Below are 23,977 nucleotides of genomic sequence, written 5' to 3'. Positions count from 1 at the left end.
GGATGGATTCATAGCCATCCAATAGTCCAGTCCATGCACTCTGATGGTCACCATTGCTCAGAAAGGCTGTGGAAACAATAACCCCCTTCTTCCCTATTGGGCGTATGGGTGGGTCTACAAGTACCCAAGAGTCCAGGCTGTGTGGGCCAGAAGTACCTGCAGTTACCCAGAGAGGCTGCACACACACAGTCCATCTCTTGTCCTATTGAGGATGGAAGTGGAGCCACAGGTGCCCAAAAGTCAGGCTTGTGCAGGCCAAAAGTGCCTGAAGTTTCCCTGAGAGGCTAAGGGTACATCAACCCCTTCCTATCCTATAGGGGGACAGAGATGGAGATGGGCTCAAAGACACTCAACAAACCAGTTTATGTGGCCTGAAAACTCCTGCCATTGTCCAGAGAGGCCAAGGATACCCAGGTCCTCTCCTATTCTCTTGGGGTGCGGGGATGCACTCCCAGGTGTCTGACTATTCAGCCTGTGCCAGTGGAGAGCACTTGGAGTTGCCTGGAGAGCCTGGTGCAGGTCCTGCCAGCTTCCTCTCTGCTGGAGGTGGGGCTGGAGCCAGGCTAGGGCTGCAGTCTGATCTTGGAGGAAAGAAGCCCATCCCTAAATTCACAGTCAACCAGGCTTCTCCTCATGCTGGGGGTGGAGTCCAAATGATGGCTGCTGGACTCTTTCTGCTTGGACAGGCTCAGACCCTAGCTGTCTCTAGGATTATACTTTAGTCAGCCAAGTCCATTAATCAGTAGCTGAGGTCAGTGGACAACTGTCTCTTCCTCCACTGTTTATGGGAAATGGAGCTTCTAACTCCTGCCATGGAATAGCTCCTTAGGCGGCTTTCACTGCTAGATTAGAATGGGCACGGCTTCTGTGGTGTGGCTTGCAGCTTCCCAGAGAGGTGGTGCGGGTCCTGCCAGCTTCCTCCCTGCTGGAGTTGGGACTGCAGTTTAGGCTAGACCTGAAATCCAACCTGGATGGAAAGAAGCCGGTTCCTACCAGTCCTGTGATTTTCAGTCAGCCCCATTTTCCCTTGTGCCAGGTGTGGAGTCAAAATGGCCACCGGCTTCCCTCTGACCTGGACAGCCTCAAAGTTAAGTTGTTCTAGGATTATACTTGAGCCCCCAGAATCTACTAATCAGTAGCTGAAGGCAGTGCCACACTGTGTCTTCCTCCCCTGTTTTTCAGAAATGGAGCTTCTAACTCCAGCCACGGAATAGCTCCCAAGGCAGCTTGTGCACCATGGGCACCGACCGCCGTGGCATGGAGTGCTCTACTCCCGAATTCTCTCTGCAGATGGGCAGTCTCCTCCTTCCACACACTCAAGGATGTAGCAGGATACTCCACTGCTCTCCTGGGTCCCCCAAACAGGTGCTTTAGGTAGCTTGGGCTGACCCTCAACTGCCCTGTATCACAAGCTGACTAGAGGAGGTCCTTACTCTGCTGCCCTCTTGGCTTCCCCTGTAGGGTGGTAACACAACTCACTTAAGGATGAATAGTCTTTTTAATAAATGGTGCTGGGACAGCGGATGATATCCCTAAGCAAAATAATGAAATTGGACCCCTACCTTGCACCATATACAAATATTAACTCAGAATGGGCCAAAGATCCAAGTATAGGAATTAAAAACTATAAAACTTTGAGAGGAAAATTAGGTGATGTTTCTTAGCTATGACAAAAAAGAACAGAAATAATAGATAAATTGGCTTCATCAAAATTAAAAAACAAAAAACTTGTGGTTCAAAGAACATACTCAAGAAAGGAAAAAGACACCTACAGATTTGTAGAAGATATTTACAAATCATATATCTGATATGGGACATCTATCTAGAGTATATAAACAACTCTTCCAATTCACCAATGTCTAAAGACAAATAACAATTAAAAATGAGCAAATGATCTGAATAGACATCCATAAAGAATATACAGATGGCCAATTAGCACATGAAAAGATACTCAGCATCATTAGTCATTAGAGTAATGCAAATAAAAACTACAATGAGATACCGAACTCAAAAACAAGGTTAACTATAATCAAAAGACAGGCAATAACAAGTGTTGCTGAGAATATGGGGAAATCAGAACCTTTATGCAATACTGGGAGAAATGTAAAATTGTGCAGCCAGTTTGGAAAACATTTTGGTCGTCCTCAAAAAGTTAAACACAATTATCATATGGCCTACTCATTCCACTGCTAGGTGTATTCCCAAATGAACTGAAACCATATATCCATGCTGAAAGGTACAGGCACATGTTCATAAAGCATTATTCATAGTAGCCAAAAAGTGGAAAAAATTCAAATGTCCATCAAGATGAATGGATAATGGTATATCTTTACAAAGAAATATTATTCAGCTATGCTGCAATATGTGTGTGTTGGGGGGAGGGCAGTAATTCATTTTTATATTTTACACTGAAAATGTCTCGTGCTCAACTTATTGAGTTCATCCAAATGTTTTCCAGATTCACTCATGCTGTTGCATGTAATATGTCATTCTTTTTCATTACTATGAGGTCATTTATTGTATGAATATCCCATGATTTGTTTATTCTCATGATGGTCATTTGAATTCCTTCCAGTTTCCAGTTTTTGGTTCTTAATCTTCAACATTAATTTTTTAGTTGCACATGCTTATATTATTTTTATTCATTATCCCCAAAATTAAAATATACATCTTTGATTTATTACAGACTACTTTAAATTAATAACTTTACCACTTAAAAAATCATATTAAAAAAATCTTAAACCATTTTATTTCCTCATATCCTCCTGTATCAACCTTTGTATTATAGCTGTATTTAGTTTTCCATATGTTAGTCTTGCCAATTATTATGTTTGTTGTTTTGAACAGTTGATATTCATTTCTGTCTACCCACATACTTACACATACTGTAGCTCTTCATTGCTTTCTGCAATTCCAGGAACCACTCATTTTTGTTTCTTGATGTTCAGTTGCTGGTGAGAGCCTCAGGGAATTTTTGGAAATACTTCCAATTGTTCTATTGTTTACTATCAATACCTTTTTGAAGTACTACTTCTGCTTGGTAGCTGAGAACTCTTCAAAATTTTTAATTCTTTTGTGTTTCCCTTTCATTTCAGACCTTTCATTAAAGGGTTTGCTTCTCATGAGAGAGAGCTTAAATCTCACTAGTGGTTGTATACAATTTAGGTGATGTGTTTTTAAGGTAACATTATCTAAAACCTGAGACATTTGAGAATGTTTATCTCCTGAATTATTTGAAAATTTTTGCTTTCAAGATTTCCTATCAGAGTTTCTTTAAATAAAGAGCAGGAACAATTTAATCTTTTTATTTAAATTATTTAGAGGCTCAACTCACGAGTAGAGTTGAGGTGAACTTATCCTCAGCTTCTTAACCATCCTTTCCTAAACCTTTATTTGGCTCCATGGCCACATTCAAACCACTTTTTTCTATTCTGTCTGGCCTAGTGTGAAATTTCCCCTTACTTTCTCTTAATAAACCTGTTTTCTCAAGCAAGGAGTTGGTAAAACTCCTATATAGTTTAAAAATTACTACGAATGCACTAATATTGTTATAGAATTTGAGAGAAGTTCAATTATTTGAGTATAGAGAGGCCAGGACTCAGGAATGATTTTGAGAAGGAAAAATGGTTTATTGATGGCCAGCAGGACTCGGGAACTTTCTGTTTCAATCCCGAGCCCCGAACAAGATTTTCAAACGTCTTTTATACAGAGAGGAAAGGCCAAATGGTCCCTTTGTTTCAGTTCTCAATAGGCTTCAATTAGCATATATATTTTCCACATCTTAGGTAAGCTTTTAGCATGGACTCCAGATATTCTAGATAAGCTTTTAGCATATTTGGTTTTTTGCATTTCCCCTAAATACTTAAAGTTTATAGCCCTTGCATTGTTAAACTGTTTCCTGGGACTGGGGCCTGTTGCCATTGTCCCTAAGCACAGGACTGCAGCCTCTTACCGTTCCACACCCACAGCCTTCAGCTTAGCTTATCTCTGAAGAGACAAAGAGCCTTCCACCCATAGCCCACATCATTCCCCCCTTTTGCCAAAGTTTAACTTGCTAAGCTTTGGCATAATTATTGTTGGAGCTATGATGTGGATGGCTGTTTGTTGTTTTGATAGATTATTTATCAGTCTTTAGTACAGCATCCAGGACTGTTTTTAGAAGTTTAGAACTTTTCATTCTGGACAGCAGAATCTTGGGCAGGGGCCTCCTGCAGTTATTCTGCTGCCACTGGCACTCATGTGGATTTCCAGTCAGGTTCCAGATCCATCTATTACTTTTATTTTACTCTTAAAGAGTTTACACCTTTAATTTAAAAGGGGTGCTGAAGGGAGACTATCTCTTTTCTGTAACTGCTTCCTGCTGGCCATGGGCTGTAGTCATTGCCTAATAAGGTGTAAAACTCTTATTAATTTATTTTAACTGGAGGAAGATGGATCTGGCATTCTGTACGAAGTTGGATGAAGTTTTCATATGGTTAATAAGATGTTCACTCTGAAAGAAACAAACTTAATTAAAAATTTGGAATACCCGTTTTTAAAAGAGGACATTGGATTACAGAGGTAGACAAGGTTAGGTGCCTATAAAGATGGCACTCCTTCTTAAAAGCTGGTGGGAACGGCATATATATTCTTTTTTTTTTTTTCTTAAGTTATTTATCTTTAGAGAAAAATTGCAACAGACACTTAGCTTTGTCTGAAGACACATTCCAAGCTGTTCAATGATTGGCACTCATTCACTCTGTCAGATGCTCCTGGTCAACTGGCACTCCTTGGGCAACTGGCTTCATTCAGGATTAGAACACTAAGTCAGAAATTCTCTTGGTTTTCACCTGTGGAGTGATTAGAACTACAGAATAAAGTTTTTTTTTTTTCACCTTGGTTTTAATTGTACAATTTCTAGCAATTTTGTCTTGTTCAATAGGTGACTCAACATCAGCAAGCAAACCTCACCTTTGCTACACAGCAGAGTACAGTAGAATATAGAAGTTGACTGAGACTGGCTGAGACTGCCACCTTATTCTATAGACATGTTATTAACTGTTTAGAAAATGATTTTACCAGGAATTTAACATGTCTAATATACTTCTGCACTTGATCCAAAATAGAAAAGATAACATTACAATTATTAGGCATATATTTAGTACAGGATAAAAGTACAGCACTTAATATTAACTAATGTATTACTTAATGCATAAGGATTCAGAGTTGCAATTATTAGTTTTGAGTTTCAGGTTTGTAATACCTTACATGTTATCTCTCCATGAGAGCAGGCCATAATGCCAATTGTATTTAAGTTTCACTTACAGTATCCTGGTATCATGGCTCCACTTAGCATGTTCTTCAACGCAGTGAGCAAGTTGCAGCATCCTTCATCTTAGAGAGATTTTCCAGTATTCTACTAGCCTGGTGCATAGTGCTCTCTGGCACCATGGAACAGTGCCAGTCTGGAGGTGATATCCATTGTACACTTGGCTGTACCGAGTCATTATTGGCTGCTGCAGGAGCTTGAAACTGCAATATAGTTTCCATTGACTTCAGGAGCAGAACCAGAGACTGATATAGCACATATTTTAATTGAGGGGTCAGTGACCAGCCTAGCCAATAACTCACATGGAGAGGCCACCTGTCATGTATTCAAGGCCTGGTTTGAATGCACAAGAGTTTGACAATGTTAAAGTTTATTCCTTGTTTTTATATATGTTTTAAACAACTTAACACAACACATATATCAAATGATTGTTTACTTACACAATTTTACTATGAAGATAACAGTAGGTACTTTACTTTAGTAATAGAGGAAAAATTTTATTTATCTACAATCTTTTTCCTTTAGCCTAATTTCACCAATGTGAACTTACAATTTTCATTACTGTAAAGATTTTGTACATATAATGTTAATTTAGTTTATAAATTAACTATGGGAGATTAAACTCAAGTTAAATAAAATTGAAACCATAATAGTTTATGCAAGGAATGTTCTTTTTCCCTTACAGGAAGCTAAAAACTTCTTTTCTTTGTTTAAGTTATGAAAATTAATAGTTTAAAAGCATACTGACTACCAGGTTTTAAAACACATTACACAATTATTTAATTTTTTTTTTTTTTTAAATCATAACCCAGGAAAGATCTCTCCATAGTTTTTATGGACTTTCCTTTACTTACTGAAATTTGTTAATAGAGCCACTAATTACCTTAATTTTGTTGGAAAGAAATCTTCTGAAAGAAAATAAGGCTCACCAGATCGTGGAGAAGAATTTATTCTCAATCTTGCAAGAAGGTGTGCAGAGCCAGATATGGCTGGTGCCCTGAACAAAGACAAATGACACAATTTATACCCCTAAGCCTAGCATGCAAGCTCTTCCTCTGTTTTTCCATAGATTGGATACTTCAGAAGTTACAGCTTATCTGAGATCTAACCTTCCCACACAAAAGTTTGTGATTTAACTGCTTCCTCTATCACATTCCAACCATTTTAGTTTTTACTGCTCCCCTTTGTCAAATAAGGAATAGAATTTAGTGCTGAAATGGCATCGACTTAGTCCTTCTTGGGCACCCTTCCACTGCCCATAGGACTGGCCTAAACTGGTCTCCTCCACTGCTGTCCAACCCGGGAGTGGGAGACTGAGGCAGCAGGCCGCCAGGTTACACCAATCAATAATTTTTTCCTTACGTTAAAATTAACCTAATCTTTGTTTTTTGTTTTTTTTTTATTTTATGGCTGACAAAAGGTTTAAACTGGGAAATTACAGGGCAAACTGATTCTTAATTCCCTAGCCTAGTAGATAGGTTTAATCTGCCACACCTAGTCTTGCCTTTAAAGCTCTTGCAAAGAGGAGGCCCTTTCCCAATTGTTTCTATAATCAGATTTCTATGACTTTTTCATCCTGCTTAGTTTAATTTGGGCTTTAAGAATATTTACAAATATAACTGCATATTTAATTTTTAACAATTTGAATAGACCTCTTTTAAGAATTTTTATTTGTTAATTTGATATTATCCTGATGTATGAAGACATACACTGAGCATTTTTTTAAAAAATGGGCAGACACAAAGAGTTAGACACAAACACAACTCATTGATATTACTTATAATTTGCATTATTTTATATACTGTTTAGCTTAATTAATTAGGGGTCCAGAAATACATATTACTTATATAACTGCATATTTAACCTCAACAATTTGAGCAAATAGGCAGATATAAATAGTTTGAGACAAAAACATAACTTTAATTACTTTAAACTTCTAATCCTTACAAAACAAGTGTGACTGCAAACATTTCAGAGACTCCTGAAACTTTCCTTAATTTGCACTATGACCATGCAGTTTACCACAAGAATTTTCCTTCTTACTTAATGGATTGTAATAACGAAAATGTTCTCAATGCTTTAGCACCATTTTGTTTTAGAACTTTATATTTTACTTTGAAATTAGCAGAATTTTGGATAAGCAACAAGATTAATTTTATATATATTTACTGAGGCTATTTGAAGCCTCAGGGAGACAGACTGCTTTCTCTCATGAATTGCCACTCTTAGGAACACTGACCATCAAGGCAGGAGACTTCTCCCCCTCCACCCCCCTTTTTGATTTTGGAGATAATAAAACTCCAGTGGCCATTTAACCTTATTCTATCAGGCAGCAATTTATTTAGTTTACACTTGAATTCATGAGAGAAAGGGTTACTAATACCAGGACAGGAGACAGTGATGTCCCAGCTCTTCTCTGGCCTGTAGGGGCAGAAGCTATTATGAAATAACCATAGGCAAAGGCAAGGGGTGAGGTTAGCCTTGAAGTAACCATAAACTAAGGAAAGGTAAAGTTTAGAGTTTACACTTAATAATTTCAAGCTAAATTCACCCAGCTATAATTTCAGTTATTACCTTTCCACTGTTTTAGAATATAAATGCATTTATAAATGATTTTAATGACAAAGTCATTTTCTGTTTCCTTAACAATAAAAACATATTCCATATATCCCACATACTAAGTTACCAGGCAAACTTCTTACAACATATAATTGCCATTAATACTAAACAAGCTTGTTAAAATAATGAACTTTTCTTCACTTTAAATACTTAGTAGCAGGTAATACCAGAAACAGTTTCTTTGGAAGCAAGTTGGCAGGGGAGGCTGGCTGCCAAATAAATTTGTTATAAAATTACCTTTTATTATTATTATTATCAATTCAATTTTTGTTTAATAATGACTTTCTGCAATTTGCCATTTAAATACCTTAATTTAAACAATGGTTTGTAAAACCTTTATAATTATTTATACCTTTAAGACAAATTTTACCTTCACAGAACACATTCTCTTAATTAAAGTTACTACAATACCTTCTAAGAACCTGGGCAGAATGCAAACGTATTTTGGCTTTGACACCCTAAGGAGGGAACTTTACTGCATTTATTCTGATTCTGCTTTTCACCCCCTTCACTTCCTGCCCTTCCAGGCAGTCGGGTGCACAACAAACAGGAATGCAGCTTATGAATAGAAGGGTGGACTCATTGGAAAGGAGCAAGCTGCTCCCCCCTTCCCAGCTTTCAGCCAAAATGGGCAGACAGAACCTACTCAAATTTGGCAACTCTCCCAGGGACCCAGCCACCCTGACTGGGACATCCCCAACAAACTTGTGTGCATGGTGTGGACACAGATGGCCTCCAAGCTCCGGCAAAGGGCGAGACCAGAGACAAGACAGCAGAGCATGCACAAACATCTAGCCTGCACAAACATCTAGCCTTCACAAACATCTAGACTCCGCAAACATCCAGACTCCTCAGCTTTTGCCCCAGAATCATTTCACCCCCTTGCCAATGGCAAGGGAGGGCTCCAGCTCAGCTGTAATTCTACTTTACATAAGGACACAACTCCAACACTAGCATTGAGCTGACACAGATAGAAGCACAAAGGTCACTAATCTGACCCACAAGTTTATATATTTATTTTCACCATGGCTGCCCCCACAGCCATCACAAACCTCAGAACACTTAACATTTGGTATAAAGTGAATTCATTCACAAATTAGCACCATAACAAAAGATTTCAGCTAGACTTTTTCCACTGTTTAAACTTTACACCCAGACCAAGCTCCACCAGAAAAGCCGATCCATTTTCCTGTAACCACGTTTTGTTTTCCTTAATCTAGACCAATTTCCAGGACATTAGGACTTGAATCTATAAATAGCCCTTCCTATTAAAATCAAGACTCCACTCCTTTAGTGGATATAAGACCAGTACTAGATTCTAACATGCAGTTAGACAAACCCAAAACACCAGGGCTTTTCCCCGGTTTTTCTCCTTTTCCCAAGCCTAGAGAGAATGGCTTCCCCCCAACCTTCTGGGGCTACTGGGGTTCTCTCGGGAGGTGTTCAGCCTCCCTTTCCTAGCAATTAAAGCTAGGGCCTTCCAGACTGTGCTCACCCGGGGAGTCTTACCTTCTTCCATGTTTGGAGTTCTTTTTCATTCCCAGAATCTTTCTCTTCAGACCTTTCATTGCCCTCGATTTTTGTCGGGAAGATTCTGGTGGAGCCCACATCTTTTCTGGATTAAATTTAATCCAGGGGCACCCAGATTTGGAGTTCACCCGAGTCCTCCCAGCTTTCTCGGGGATTTGGAAGGGGCAGCAAAATGCTACCGTCTCTGGCCTTTGTTTGTTGTCCCTTCGTGGTCACCAAAAATGTTGTAGAATTTGAGAGAAGTTCAATTATTTGAGTATAGAGAGGCCAGGACTCAGGAATGATTTTGAGAAGGAAAAATGGTTTATTGATGACCGGCCAGACTCGGGAGCTTTCTGTTTGAATCCCGAGCCCTGAACAAGATTTTCAAACATCTTTTATACAGAGAGGAAAGGCCAAATGGTCCCTTTGTTTCAGTTCTCAGTAGGCTTCAATTAGCATATATATTTTCCACATCTTAGGTAAGCTTTTAGCATGGACTCCAGATATTCTAGATAAGCTTTTAGCATATTTGGTTTTTTGCATTTCCCCTAAATACTTAAAGTTTATAGCCCTTGCATTGTTAAACTGTTTCCTGGGACTGGGGCCTGTTGCCATTGTCCCTAAGCGCAGGACTGCAGCCTCTTACTGTTCTACACCCACAGCCTTCAGCTTAGCTTATCTCTGAAGAGACAAAGAGCCTTCCACCCATAGCCCACATCAATATTCCCTTGTGGTTCCTTCACCTTTTTATTTCCACATCATTGGCCCGCATCCCCTCTGCTTTTGTGGTTGGGAGAGGTAAGACTTTTCCCCTCTGCTTTGTTTGTGGCCTGATAGTGTGCCTACAGGCCCATTGCTGCCTACAAGAACAGAGAAAGAAGTTTTTGGTTGTATATATGTTTCTACAATTTTTTTTTAATCCAAAAGTCTGTACTACACAGTGAACCCTAGTATAAACATGACAATGACAAAAAAAAAATCATTGGTTTTATATGAATGGCATCACAAATGATTAACCTTGAATAGTGGCCTAGAATATCATGTAGATGGAATGTCTCAAATTCAAGAACAAAAAGCTTAGGAGATAGAAGTTAGAGACAATAAAAGATAATTGGAGTAGAATCCAGGAAACCTACCATGAATAATTGGAGATCCTGAAAAAGAAACTGAAACAGACAATTATTATTTAAAAAGTATATCTTTTTATGAACCAAAGGAAAACCAGAGTTGCAAATTGAAAGGACTCATCAATTTTTATGAGAAAAGACACAATTTGGAAAATCCCTGAGTTTAACACCACAGGGAAATATCTTACAAACTTCCAGACAGAAGGAAAAGTTACTTCAAAGAAACCACGAAGATTTTGGCATCGGCATCCAACTTCTTATTTGTAACAGTGAAATTATGATATCGATATCCTTGAGAATATTTTTGCCTTGGTGAAATCCATTGTAAAATTACCTTTCACAGTCTGCAAATTTACCCTGTGTTGGCTGGTGTTCTCATTCAGAGTTTAACCCTCATATCAAGAAGATCAACCTGAGGTGAATGTGAAGTGCAGAATCTTCCCTTTTTTCTGAGCCTGCTTCTTGTCCTGGGCTTGTTTTGGCTTATGGATCAAATTCCAAAGTTGCACTTTAAAATATTAAAATGTGCAGTGTTCAACAAAAGGTTGTAAGTGAAAGCATTTTAAAAAAAATATTATGCAAATAGTAACCAAGGCAGAGGTGGAGTAACTATGCTAATGTCAGAAAAAAAGAATACATTTTAAGTCAGAGTCATAAACTCTTACAAAGAACATCACTATATACTAATAAAGGGTCAATTCAGCAAGAAGACATACAATTATAACTATATATGCACCTAATAGTAGAGCCCCAAAATATAAAAAAGCAAATATTTATATTTTGAAGAAAGAGATGGTTCTACTTTAAGAGTAGGAGATTTCAGTACACCATTTTCAATAATGGGTAGTACATTGTAGACAATAGATTAATAAGAAAACACAAGTCTTGAATGATACTACAAAATAATTAAAACCAACAGACATATGTGGAATACTTCATCCAACCGCAGCACAAAATACATTCTTCTCTAGTGCACATGGATCATCCTCCAGGATAGACCATATGTTAGGTCACAAAACAAGTCTCAATAAATTCAAATATATTGCAATCATATAATCTGTCTTCTCTTATTACAATAGAAAGAAGCTATGAATTAATAAAAAAGGGAGAAATATAAAATTTAAAATATGTGGAAATTAAACAAAGCATTTGTAAATAACCAATGGATCAAAGAGCAAATCAGAAAGGAAATTAGGAAATACCTTGCAGTGACCAAAAAAAAAACACCACAGCATAGCAAAACTTATGGGATATAGTAAAGGCAATTGTAAGAGGGAAATTTATGGTTCTAAATGTTTAAATTAAAAAAGAAGAATTATCTCAAATTAGAGGCCTGGAATGACAACTGGAGGATCCTGAACAAGAAGACCAAGCTAAACTCTAAGTGAGCAGAAGGAAGGAAATAACATAGATTAGGTCCGTGAAAAATTAAATAGAGAATAAAAATAGAGGAAATCAATGAAACCAAAAGTTGGTTCTTTGCAATAAAATTGACAAATACTTAGCTAGAATGACAGAAAAGAGAATTCATGTAATGAAAATCAGAAATGAACAAGGGGACATAACTACCAACCCTACAATAATAAAAAGAACTATAAAAAGATTATATGAATTACTATATGACAACAAATTAGATAACCTTAATGAAACAGAAAAATTCCTAGAAATATAAAACTACCTACACTGACTCTAGAAGAAATAGAAGATCTCATCAGGCCAATAACAAGTAAAGTTATTGAATTGGTAATCAAAAACTACCAAGAAAGAAAAACACAGGATCAGATAGCATCACAGTGGTATCTTACCAAACATTCCAAGAAGAATGAACACCAATCCTGTTCAGACTCTTCCAAAACACTGTAGAGGAGGGAATACCACCTAATTTATTTGATGAGGCCAACATTATCGTTATACCAAAGCCTGGTAAAGATATCACAAGAAAAGAAAGTTGCCAACCAATATCCCTTTTGAATATGGGTACAAAACTACTTATCAGCACACTAGCAACTGACTCCAGCAGCACATCAAAAGAATTAAGCACCATGATAAAATGGAAAGGTTGGATCAGCATAAGAAATTCAATTAATTTAATTTATCATGTTAAAAAATTGAAGGGTAAAAATACATGATCATCTCAATTGATTTAAAAAAGCATTTGACAAAACCTAGCACTGCTTCTTGATAAAAAAAAACACTTAGAAAACAGGATTAAAGGAAAATTCCTCAATGTGATAAAGGGCATATTTGAAAAACCCACACAAACCCACACCTAACATCAATTGTGAAAGACTGAAAGCTTTTCTTCTAAGATCAGGAACAAGACAATCATGGCCACTGTCACCACTGGTATTCAACATTTTACAAGAAGTAGCCAGAGAAATTAGAAATAGAATAGACATCCAAATTGCAAAGGAAGAAGTAAAATATTCCATATTTGCAGATGACATGACTCTATTATATATACAGAAAGTCCTGAAAAAATCCAAAACAAAGCTTCATAAACAAATAAATTCAGGTAAGTGATAGGTACAAGATTATCACAAAAATTTCAGTGGTACTTATGTAGACTAATAATGAACAATCTAAAGAAGAAATCAAGAAAAACTTCCATTTACAATAGCAATGAAAGTAATCAAATATCTAGGAAGAAGTTTAAGGACATAAAGACTTACACATGGAAAACAACAGACTATTATTAAAAGGAATCATAGAAGACCTAAATGAATGAAAGGACATCTGAGTCCATGGATTAGAAGACAAAATATTGTTAAGATGCCAGTGCTACTCAATGCAATTTATACATTCAATGTAATCCCAATCAAATGTCCAAAAGTGTTCTTTCCAAAAATGAAAAACCAGTCATCAAATTTATATGGTCAGATAGGGGCCCAAGTGGCCACAACCATCATGAAAAGCACAACAAAGTTGGAGGACTCAGACTTCCTGATTTAAAAACTTATTATGACACTATAGTAATCAAAACAGCATGACACTGGCAGAAGGACAGGCACATAGACTAGTGGATTCAAACTGAGAGTTCAGAAATAAACCCTCACATCTATGACCAAGTGGCTTTTGATAAATGTGCCAAATGCACGCATTGGGAAAGAATAGTCTCTTCAACAAATGCTTCTGATAAAACTCGATATCCCTGTACAAAACAATGAATTGAACCCCCTACTTCACACCATTTAAAAATTAACTCAAAATGCGTTAAAGTCCTAAATATAAGAACCAAAACTATGAAATTCCTAGAAGAAAACGTAAGGAAGCATCTTCAGGTTCTTGTGTTTGGCAGTGGCTTCTTAGACTTTACACCCAAAGCATGAGCAACAGGAGAAAAATAGATAAATAGGATTTCATTGAAAGTAAATATTTTGTGCATAAAAGTACTTATCATGAAAATAAAAATAAAACCTACATAGACAGAGGGACAACCAGCAAGATGGCAGCAGAGTAAGGAGCTGCTAGAGTTAGCTCCTGTTACAGCACAATTAGTAAACACCCAGAGCTCTCTGGAGCTGCTGAAGCACCTGTTTGGGGGCTCCAGGAGACCAGAAGAGCATCCTGCCACATCCTTGAAGGAATGGAAGGAGGAGACTGCCCATCTGCAGAGAAGATTTGTAAGTAGAGGCTCCACGCCCTGGAGGCTGGTGCCTATCCTCCACTGGAGGCACAAGTCATCTCAGGAGCTGTTCTGCAGCTGGAATTTAAAGCTCCACTTCCCAAACATGGGGTAGGAAGAGATAGTTGGGCAAAACTTCAGCTACTGATGAGTAAATTCAGGGGCTAAAGTATAATCCTGAGAACAGCTAAAGTTTGAGCCTGTCCATGTCAGAAAGAGGCTGGGAACTGCCATCTTTACTCCACACCTAATGCAGGGTAAGCAGGGCAGAGTGAAAATCCCAGTGCTGGTGGGGACCAGCTTCTTTCCATCCAGGTCAGATTGCAGCTCTAGCCTAGGCCCCAGGGCCACCTCCAGCAGGGAGGAAGCTGTGGGGACCTGTGCCAGCTTCTCTGGGAAATTACCAGCCAAGCCACGGAGATCAGTGATCATCCTACTCTGGTGGCACGAGCTGCCCCAGGAGTTGTTCTGTGGCTCCCCATTTCCCAAAAACAGGGGAAGAGGAGATGGTTGGTCACAAATTTCAGCTACTGATTAGCAAATTTGGCTTACTAAAGTATAATCCTAAGAACAGCTAAAGTTTGAACCTGTCCATGTCAGAAAGAGGCTGGTGGCTGCCATTTTGACTCCACTCCCAGCCTGAGGGGAAGCCAGGCTGGCCAAAAATCAGTGACAGTAGGACTCGCTTCTTTCACCAAGATTGGCCTACAGCCCTAGCCTAGGCTTCAGCCCCATATCTGACAGGGAGGAGGCTGGCAGGCCCTGCACCAGCCCATCAAGGAACTGCAGGTGCCTTTGGCTGGCACAGACTGAATAATCAGAAGTCTGTCAAGGGAACTGCAGTCATCTTGGACCCGCACTGCATAGACTGCTGTCTATACCTGCAGCTCCATCCCCACCCCAGGCAGAGGAGAAAGGGGCATGGAGTTTCATCAGTGTCTCTAGGCAACTACAGACTAGCCATGCATGACTTGGGTTTTCCACACAGCTGTGACTCTGTCCCTACCCCTGGCAAAGGAGAAAGTTGGGAGAAGCTTAATCACTGCCTGTGGTAATGAGGGCAGCTTGAGTCTCCACAGGTTATAGGACCAGCTACTTCCTTGGTTCCTGCTGCACAACCAGCAAGGGAGAAATGGCAGGAAGACCTAAACTAAAGAGAAAATCTGCACCCAGAATAAATACTCCAATAAGCCAGATGCCAAGATACCAAAAAAAAAAAAAAAAAAAATCCATACCAAGAAACAGGAAGCTATGGCCCAGTTAAAGGAACAAGATAAGCCTCCATATGACAAAAGGAGTTGAGACAACTAATCATAGATATTCAAAAAAGTCTCATTAATTAAATGAGATGGCTAAAGAGATTAAGGACATTAAGACATTCGATGAGCACAAGAAGAATTTGAAGACATACATAAAAAATAGCAGATATTATGGGATTGAAAGGCATAGTAAATGAAACATAAGAAAAAAAGATTGGAATCCTATAATACCAGATTTGAGGAGGCAGAAGAAAGGATTGGTGAGCTCAAAGAAATGGCTTCTGAAAGTGAACATACAAAAGAACAGATGAAGAAAAGAATGGAAAAAATTGAACAAGGTCTCAGAGAACTAAATGACAACAAAAGATGTGCAAACATATATGTCATGGGTGTCCCAGAAGGAGAAGAGAGGGGAAAGGGGGCAGAGGTATATTTGTAGAAATAATGGTAGAAAATTTCCCCACCCTATTGAAGGACATAGATATCCATGTCCAAGAAGCATAACATATTCCCATCTGAAAAAAATCTGAATAGACCAACTCCTTGACATACTAATCAGAATGCCAAATGCCGAAGGCAAAGAAGAATTCGGAGAACAGCAAGAGAAAAGCAATGCATAACATATAAGGGATACCCAATAAGATTAAGTGCCATTTTCTCACCAGAAACCATTGGGCAAGAAGACAGTGGCATGATATATTTCAGATTCTACAAGAGAAAAACCTCCAGCTAAGAATCTTATATCCAGCAAGACACTCTTTCAAAAATGAGGGCGAGTTTAGAGTATTCACAGATAAACAGAAACTGAGAGAATTTCTAAACAGGAGAGCAGATTTTTTAGGAAATTTTAAAGGGTGTGCTAGAGCCTGAAAAGAAAAGACAGAAGAGAGAGGCTTGGAAGAGAGTCTAGAAATGAAGATTATATCCATGAAAGTAACTAAAAGTGTGAAAAGAGTGGTGAAAATAAAATATGACAGATAAAACTCAAGTAGTCAGGAATAAACTTAAGCAGTGATGTAAAGCACTTATGTTCAGAAAACTGCAACTCTATGTTAAAAGAAATCAAAAAAGGCCTAAATAACTGGAAGAATGTTCCATGCTCAAGGATTGGAAGACTAAATATCATTAAGATGTCAACTCTACACAAATTAATATACAGATTCAATGAAATACTGATAATATTCCACCAATATATTTTTTAAAATTGAAAACATGATTATCAAATTTATTTGGAAGGGTAAGAGTTCCTGAATAGCCAGAAACATCTTAAAAAGGAAAAGCAAACTCTCATTTCTAGATTTTAAATAATATTACTTGGCTATAGTGGTAAAAACAGCATGGCACTGGCATAAAGACAGAAACATAGACCAGTGGAACCAAACTGATAGTTCAGAAGCAGACTCTCACATGTATGGTCAAGTGATTTTTGACTAGCCTGTCAGACCTATGCAGCTGGGGCAGAACAGTCCATTCAACACATGGTGCTGAAAGAACTGGATATCCACAGCCAAAAGAAGGAAAGAGGACCCCTATCTCATACCTTACCCAAAAATTAATTCAAAATGAATAAAAAACCTAAAAATAAAAGCAATAACCATAGCTTCTGGAAGAAATTGTAGGAAAATAGCTTCAAGACCTGGTAGTAGATGATGGAATCTTAAAGGGGATAAAAGAAGGAATGAGATAGACTACTGACATTTAATGTATGTAGAAGTTTTAATTAGCTTTAATGTAAAAGTGTGGAAATGTATAGAGTGGATGGTAACAGTTAGTAACAGCTAGTTTATAAATGAGAAAGTGGGTCAAAATGGTAGTCAAGGGATGTAAATGCCAATTGACAGAGTGCTAGAGAATAATCTAGAAACTGAATAGCATAGTAAACCACGAGGTGGATGAGAATTGTGGTTGATGGCACAGATGCAAGAACATTCTTTGTTAGCTAGAGCAGATTTACATCATTATTGCAGGGTGGTGGGAATGTGGAAAAGCATGGGAAAGATCCAACTGGAGTGACCTATGGATTGTGTTAGTAGTAATAATATAATATTGTTGCATCTATTCCAAAGATGCACTGTGTTGATAATGGGGCAGTATGGAAAATGTGTGCCAAATGTACAGTATGGGTGTGGTAACAATCAGATGATGTTATATTATTTGTAACAAATGTTCCACCACAGTGTAGTGTGTTGATAGAGGGGTGTTGTTTGGGAATTCTGCACATGTGCATTTTGTTTTATAAGTTTACAACTTCTGTCATAAAATATATATATATAATAGGGTGGGTTGGAGAAAAATGCACCAAATATAAGATAAGGACTATAATTAGTGGTAAGATTTTGATAATATTCTTTCATAATTTGTAGCAAACTTCTCAGGACAATGTAAGGTGTTGGTGGAGGTTGATGTATGGGACGCCTGTGTGATGTTAGGTATGTTTGCTTTGTAAGTTCACAACTTTCAGTATACACTTATTGTTAATATATGTTCATATATAAATGATATAAATATAATAGGGTGGGTTGGGGGATAATACTTTGGTCAGTGGTAGTATTTTGATAATGCTCTTTAATCATTAGTTAAAAATATTTAACAACAATGCAAGGCATTGGTGGTAGGGTGAGGTATGAAAGTCCTGTATGATGTCATATATGTTTGTTTTGTAAGTTCACAACTATTACTATACACTTATTGCTTATGTATGTTTATGTATGAGTGATATACTTCAGTACATTAAAAAAAAGAGAGAGACAGAGGAGAGACTATAAGAGACACAGCAGATCGGGGAGTTGAGGCAGCACAAGAGATTGAGCACCTCTCTCCCATTCCAGAAGTTACCAGGTTGGTTCCTGGTGCTGCCTTAAGAGAAGACAAGCAGACACAGAAGAATGCACAGCAATGGACAGAGAGAGCAGACAACAGGGGGAGGGAGGGAATAAAGAAATAAATCTTTTTAAAAACAACTTATTTTACATAAAACAATTATATGCAGTTAAAAAGTCTACATGACTGAAGAAAATATGTGGAAACTACATATCCAATGAATGTTTAATATCCAGAAAATGTAAGTAAATTCTAACAACTCAATAACAAAAGATAAAAATTGGCAAAGACTTGGATAGACATTTCTCCAAAGAAGACATCTGCATGGCCAAAAAATGTATGAAAATGTGCTGAACATTATTCACCATTAAGGAAATGCAAATCAAAACCACAATGAAATGCTGTTTTATACCCACTAGAATGGCTACTATTAAAAAAATTGGAAAATAACAGTTGTGAGAGAGGATGTAGAAAATAGGAACCCTACTCATTCGTTTGTAGTAGTGCAAAATGGTGCAGCTGCTGTGGAAAACAGTTTGGCAGTTCCTTAGAAAGTAAGTATAGAATTACCAAATGACCTAGCAATCCCACTTCTAGTATATACTTAACAGAATTGAAAGTAGGAACGCGAACAGATATTCGTGGTGGCATTACTCACAATTGCCAAGAGATGGAAGCAACCCAAGTGTCCATCAACAGAAAAAGTGAATGTCTTATTTGTCTATAAAAAGGAATGGGGTTTTGATACCTGTGGAGTTTTGATATATGTGATAACATGGATGAACCTTGAAGACATCATGTTGAGTGATCTAAGCCACACACAAAAGAACAAGTATCGAATGCTCTCAGTGTTGTGAAATAATTGGAATAACAAATTCATAGAATCAGAAACTAGTGTACAGGTTACCAGGAGTAAGAGTTGGGGAAGGGAATGAGGATTTAATTCTTAATTTGATGCAGAATTTCCGCTTGGGGTGATGGAAAGATTTTTCCAATGGATGGTGGTGTTTGTAAGCACAATATTGTAAATGTAATTGACACAACTGACTTTTATTTTTGAATATGGTTAAAAGAGAAAATTTTAGTGTGTATATATGTTACTAAACCTAAAAAAAAAAAGCATTAGACTGTACTAGACAACTGGTTAACCCTAATGCAAACTATGGGCTATATAGTTCATAGTACAATTATGATAATAATCGTCCATTTTTTCATCAGTTGTAACAAAGTTACCACACTAATGCAAGGTGTTAATATCAGGGAGGGTATATGTATTTTCTGCATGATTTTTCTATAAATTCACAACTTCTCTTAGAAAAAATAGATGAGAAAGTAATTCTTCAAAATTACTCTATTAAGATAAATTCTGTCACTGATGCATTGTATTACCCTAGTCTGGGAGAGCTCATGTCTGACTTTAACCAGTAAAACAAGTCTTGTCTAATTGCTCTTTCTGGCTCAACAGCTAAGGTTTTTAAGTGACCTGTAATTTTTTTCAGTATTTTAGTCTTGGAAAAATGTTCTTTCTCTATTGCTATTTTAGCATTTTCCCATTCTATTTTTTATATTCTCTCAAGTATATTTAAGAAAGGCTACTCAAACAAGGATATGTTCCTTTTAAAAATTTGTATTGACTGGCTACAAAATAATAAGGAATTATCTTTTTAAAAAACCTCTTAATTTAAAATAATCTTTTAGTTAAATTGTCTCAGGCTCATTTGACTTCAATATTTATGGAACCATGAATCTATCAGAAACTTATCATGCATTTGAGTTTTGATGTTTTTGATGTCTCTTACAGTCAATATGGACAAGATATGTATAAATTTCAAAAAATGTTTGTTACAATTATAACAATACACACATCGTGCCCTTTATTTTAATTGTTTTTAGAGGCCTTTGCCCTAGCAAACATTTACTTCTGCAACTTCAAATCACTGAACAGAGTTTTGTAAGCCAGTGAAGCTTACCATGCATTTGCAGAAAGTATCGAAAATCACTATTTTCTCAAAAGGTACAGCTCTTTTCTAAGCCAGAAGGAATAATGATGCAGATATTTGGTTTTCATGAATGATAGGCTAAAATAATGAGATGAAGATTAATAGGAATAAAGGTAATCAGATAAGAATTAGATAAGATTTAGGTAAGATTAGATAAGAATTAGATTAGATTAAGTAAGAATTAGATAAGAATCCAGCTTCATAAGTAGGTATGTTGCTTAACTATAGTGAGAAGCAGGGAGTCTTTGGTTACTTTGCAACTCATTGACAGTAGCAAAAGATGGCAGTCAAATATGGAAGTGTATTTTTAGCTTGAGCCAATGCAAATAAACTTTTATGACAAGGAGGGTCCTTTACCCTTGTCAAACCACTTCTTGGGAGTGTCAGATTATAAAAATAGTTTCAATGGCAAAATTCTGTTCACAGAAGGTGAGTTGTATGGTGATTGGGATACATTTATTCTTTAATAATAATATATATTGTGTGCAACCTATGTAAGAGACACTAGACTGAGGGCTGTGGGGAGGCATGAATAGAAGACTGACCACTAGGGACTTTCCATCCATTATGCCAGACGGATAATCCAGGGAGCGTGGCGTTCTGTAACTGATGTGGGGATGGGGCTGGAAGGCAGTGTGGTGATGGGCACTGGCTCCAGAGTTCAAATGCATTGGCGCTTAGCTTTTCAGCAATAGGCAAGTCTCTGAGCTGCTCTAAATCCTCACCTTTATATTTATGCCAATAGCCCTTTTTCCATGGTGTCTACCACAAAACATAGTTAATCAAAATTATTTCTTGTCATTTATAATATGCTGTCAGGAAATAGAGACAAAAGAGAAGTGCCTCTCAAAACTTGAACTCAAAGGAAATAAAGGCTGCCCTTTGTTTAGCTACAACATAAAGATTGAATCCATAGTTAAGGGTCTGAGTTGAATGTACAGTCAATGCAAAAATATTTCCATAATACATTCAAATATATTATGGAAATGTGTGTGCAATCATTAAAGTAGAAAGACTAGTAGGATGATCCCCATTTATCAGCCAATATGAGCAATTATGGACATGTACAAAAGATATCAACAACAAAAAAAGAATATTCCATGCAAAAAAAGTGATTAAATATCCACTTGCCAATTGAATGGCATTAGTTTACTGAAGTCCTAGGTTACTAACTTCAGAACTTTAGGCTCCTAGTTATAAAATAGAACATTCATAAATCTGCTGTGAGGATTAAGTAATAACTTATGAAAGTCACAGATGGAAGCAGTTTGGTAAATTCTTGGTAGCTGTGGGATGGTACTTAGCTAAAGGAGAGTCCACATGCCCTTGAGGACTGTGGAGGGAACTGGCAGCAGATGAAACTCCTGTCCTCATATTGACATGGTTTCCTCGGTGGGTAGATGGAGGCTTCTTTGCCTGACATATGTGAACATTCAAAGTCTACAATAAGTCCCTTGTTCAGAACGCATGCCTTGGAAGCAAGTGCAGGGCAGGATATCATCATCACGGAAATTAATAGGTTGGGTTCTGTTCTGTGAGTCAGCCTCTGCTCTCCAACAATTGTTTTAATGAATTTGGTGAGCTTGCGCTGAGCGTGGGAGGGCGGCTAGCAGAGGGAGGACACGGTTAATGGAAAGCGGGCAGAGAAACCACCAGGGAAGGGGAGGAGAGGAAGTCTGGTAGGAAGCTCTCAGCGCTTCCCCTGCTGTGAGGTTGTGGTGACCCCAGCCTCTGAGCAAGACCGTGGAAATGGGGGATAATGGCAGAAGGACTCGCAGAGCATCTGTTGTCCCCGTATCCAGGAGACAGTCTGCTGTCTCTCTGGGTATTGACCCAATCCCTTCAAACAAGGAAGTCCACTCATCTTTTGACAGCAGTGAAGTGGCAGAGGATTTCGTTCACCCATACCGGATGGGCCCTCTAGAGAGCTTCAGTGGCTCATTGCAGTTACAGCTGCCTGTGGGGTGGCTCAACCACACGCCGCCTGTCCCTCCCCAGGCCAGCTGGGCAGGGCTCCGTCTGCTCTTTCTAAGGATGAGGTCCCAGGGGCTTCGCGGGCGTTTCGTCGTCGTGGGCAGGTGCGTGCTTCTGACCCACACCCACCGTGCCCGCTTCCTCTGCCCGTAGATCTGCCCGGCGCTGACACGGACACGCGGCGCGCGGGCGCGCGCGGCTTCACCGCTGCCTCTCGGCCGTGCGCTTCGGCGGGGCCGCGCCCCTGAAGGCGGTGCTGCTGCGCGGCCACCCCGCCCGGGTCGCCGTCCACGGCCACGTGGCCTCCGCCGCCCGCTGCGCGGCAGGTGCAGGGCCCAGCTCGCCCACCCCAGAGCTGACGCGGCGCCTCGCAGGCGGCTCAGGTGCGTGCCCCTCGCGGCTCTGCTCGAGACCGTCCGAGTCTTCTGGGTTTTGTTGTTCAACTTTTTTGTCTGTCTCTCTCTGTTTCTTTGTCTCCCAAACTTTTTTTTCCTGTATTCTTAGTTTCATGTTCATTTCTATGATTGTGGTTGTCTGCTGTTCTTTCAAATGTTTTATGAATTTCTTAGAAGTCCTTTTTCCTACTTGCCTGTCATTCTTCCTTTCTCTACTGTAGGTTGTTCTGGACCAACAGATGAGGGAGAGCCTTTAGTTAATGCAGATGGAAGTGACTCTGCTGTCATCGGAGGTAACAGGGCCATCCACGAACGACCTCATCCTAGTCATTATTATCAGTTAGCGTAATCGAACACGTGTCTGTGAGAACCAGTACTGATTAGTGAAGGTGATGGCTTGCGGTGTAGACAGCTATGTCTTTGCCTATATAGATACTGATATTTGCTGATATTCTGATGGAACTTCACCGAATTGAAGTGACCCTTCTGAAGAGGCCTAGTGAAGGAACTGATATTCCTACAGAAACACAGTTTTTTAAAAGAATAGCTGAAAACTAAATAATAATGAGAAGGTCTATATTTGAAAATAGCCATTAGTTTTCCTCAGGACATATTTCATATACTTTAAAAATAAAATAACATTTTCATGCTCCCACTAACAGATCACTGACTCTTTAAGTAGTTATGTAAAAAGCAATTAAGCCTAAGATAAGATTAATTACCAGAGCTGGTTCCCCCCAAGATGGTTGCTGAGTGAACTTGCCTGATAGTATCTCCTGCAGGGAAGCAGCTGGGCGGCGTTGGAGGCTCTTCAGGACCAGGCTGTTTCGGGATTTTTTGCGGGTCGGGAGGTATCTGGACATCGATTTGGTGGGAAGGTAACAGAGAAAATATGTCTATAAAATATACATGGAGGTCCCAGCTGCGTGGAAAGTTCCCTCCTTGGGCGAGCGGAGCCACGGCATCAGGTGCTGCCGTGGCACAGGTCGCTGCTGTGGCTGTTTTTTTTTTTTTTTTTTCTTTTTTGGAGGCTCTGCAGTACTGGGGAATTCATAAGCCCTGAGCAGCCTATTGGGGGGTTAATAGGACAGGAGGCGCTTGCAGACCGATTTGGGGAGACAAACAGGAGTTTTATGGCAAAGCGGGGGGAATTTTTGATTGCGGACATAAACAATAGCGCTTCCGCCTAGAGCCACGCTCCCCCCAAACCCGGCTGCTGATCTACAGTGGACTTAAAGTGATAGCAATAAAGAGACACCACCAGGGTCTGGTAGGGTGGTAGACGTTTGGAAGCTGATTAGGGGAATACTTTGCGAAGCATGGGAATTTTGGGTTTGG

General features: G+C 38.8%; 1 protein-coding gene across 1 annotated transcript in view; it reads left to right on the top strand.

The window, feature by feature from the left end:
* The window catches only part of LOC101419803 (contactin-associated protein-like 3), a 124,826-nt gene that overhangs the window by 88,919 nt on the left and 11,930 nt on the right, over positions 1–23,977 (top strand). Inside the window, 3 exon segments of the mRNA XM_071216561.1 lie at positions 22,398–22,448; positions 22,451–22,627; positions 22,861–22,932. Coding sequence (XP_071072662.1) covers positions 22,398–22,448; positions 22,451–22,627; positions 22,861–22,932 — 300 coding nt within the window.

Source organism: Dasypus novemcinctus, chromosome 8 (assembly GCF_030445035.2).
Source record: "Dasypus novemcinctus isolate mDasNov1 chromosome 8, mDasNov1.1.hap2, whole genome shotgun sequence".
Taxonomy (NCBI): domain Eukaryota; kingdom Metazoa; phylum Chordata; class Mammalia; order Cingulata; family Dasypodidae; genus Dasypus; species Dasypus novemcinctus.
This window is presented reverse-complemented; position numbering and strand designations above follow the sequence as displayed.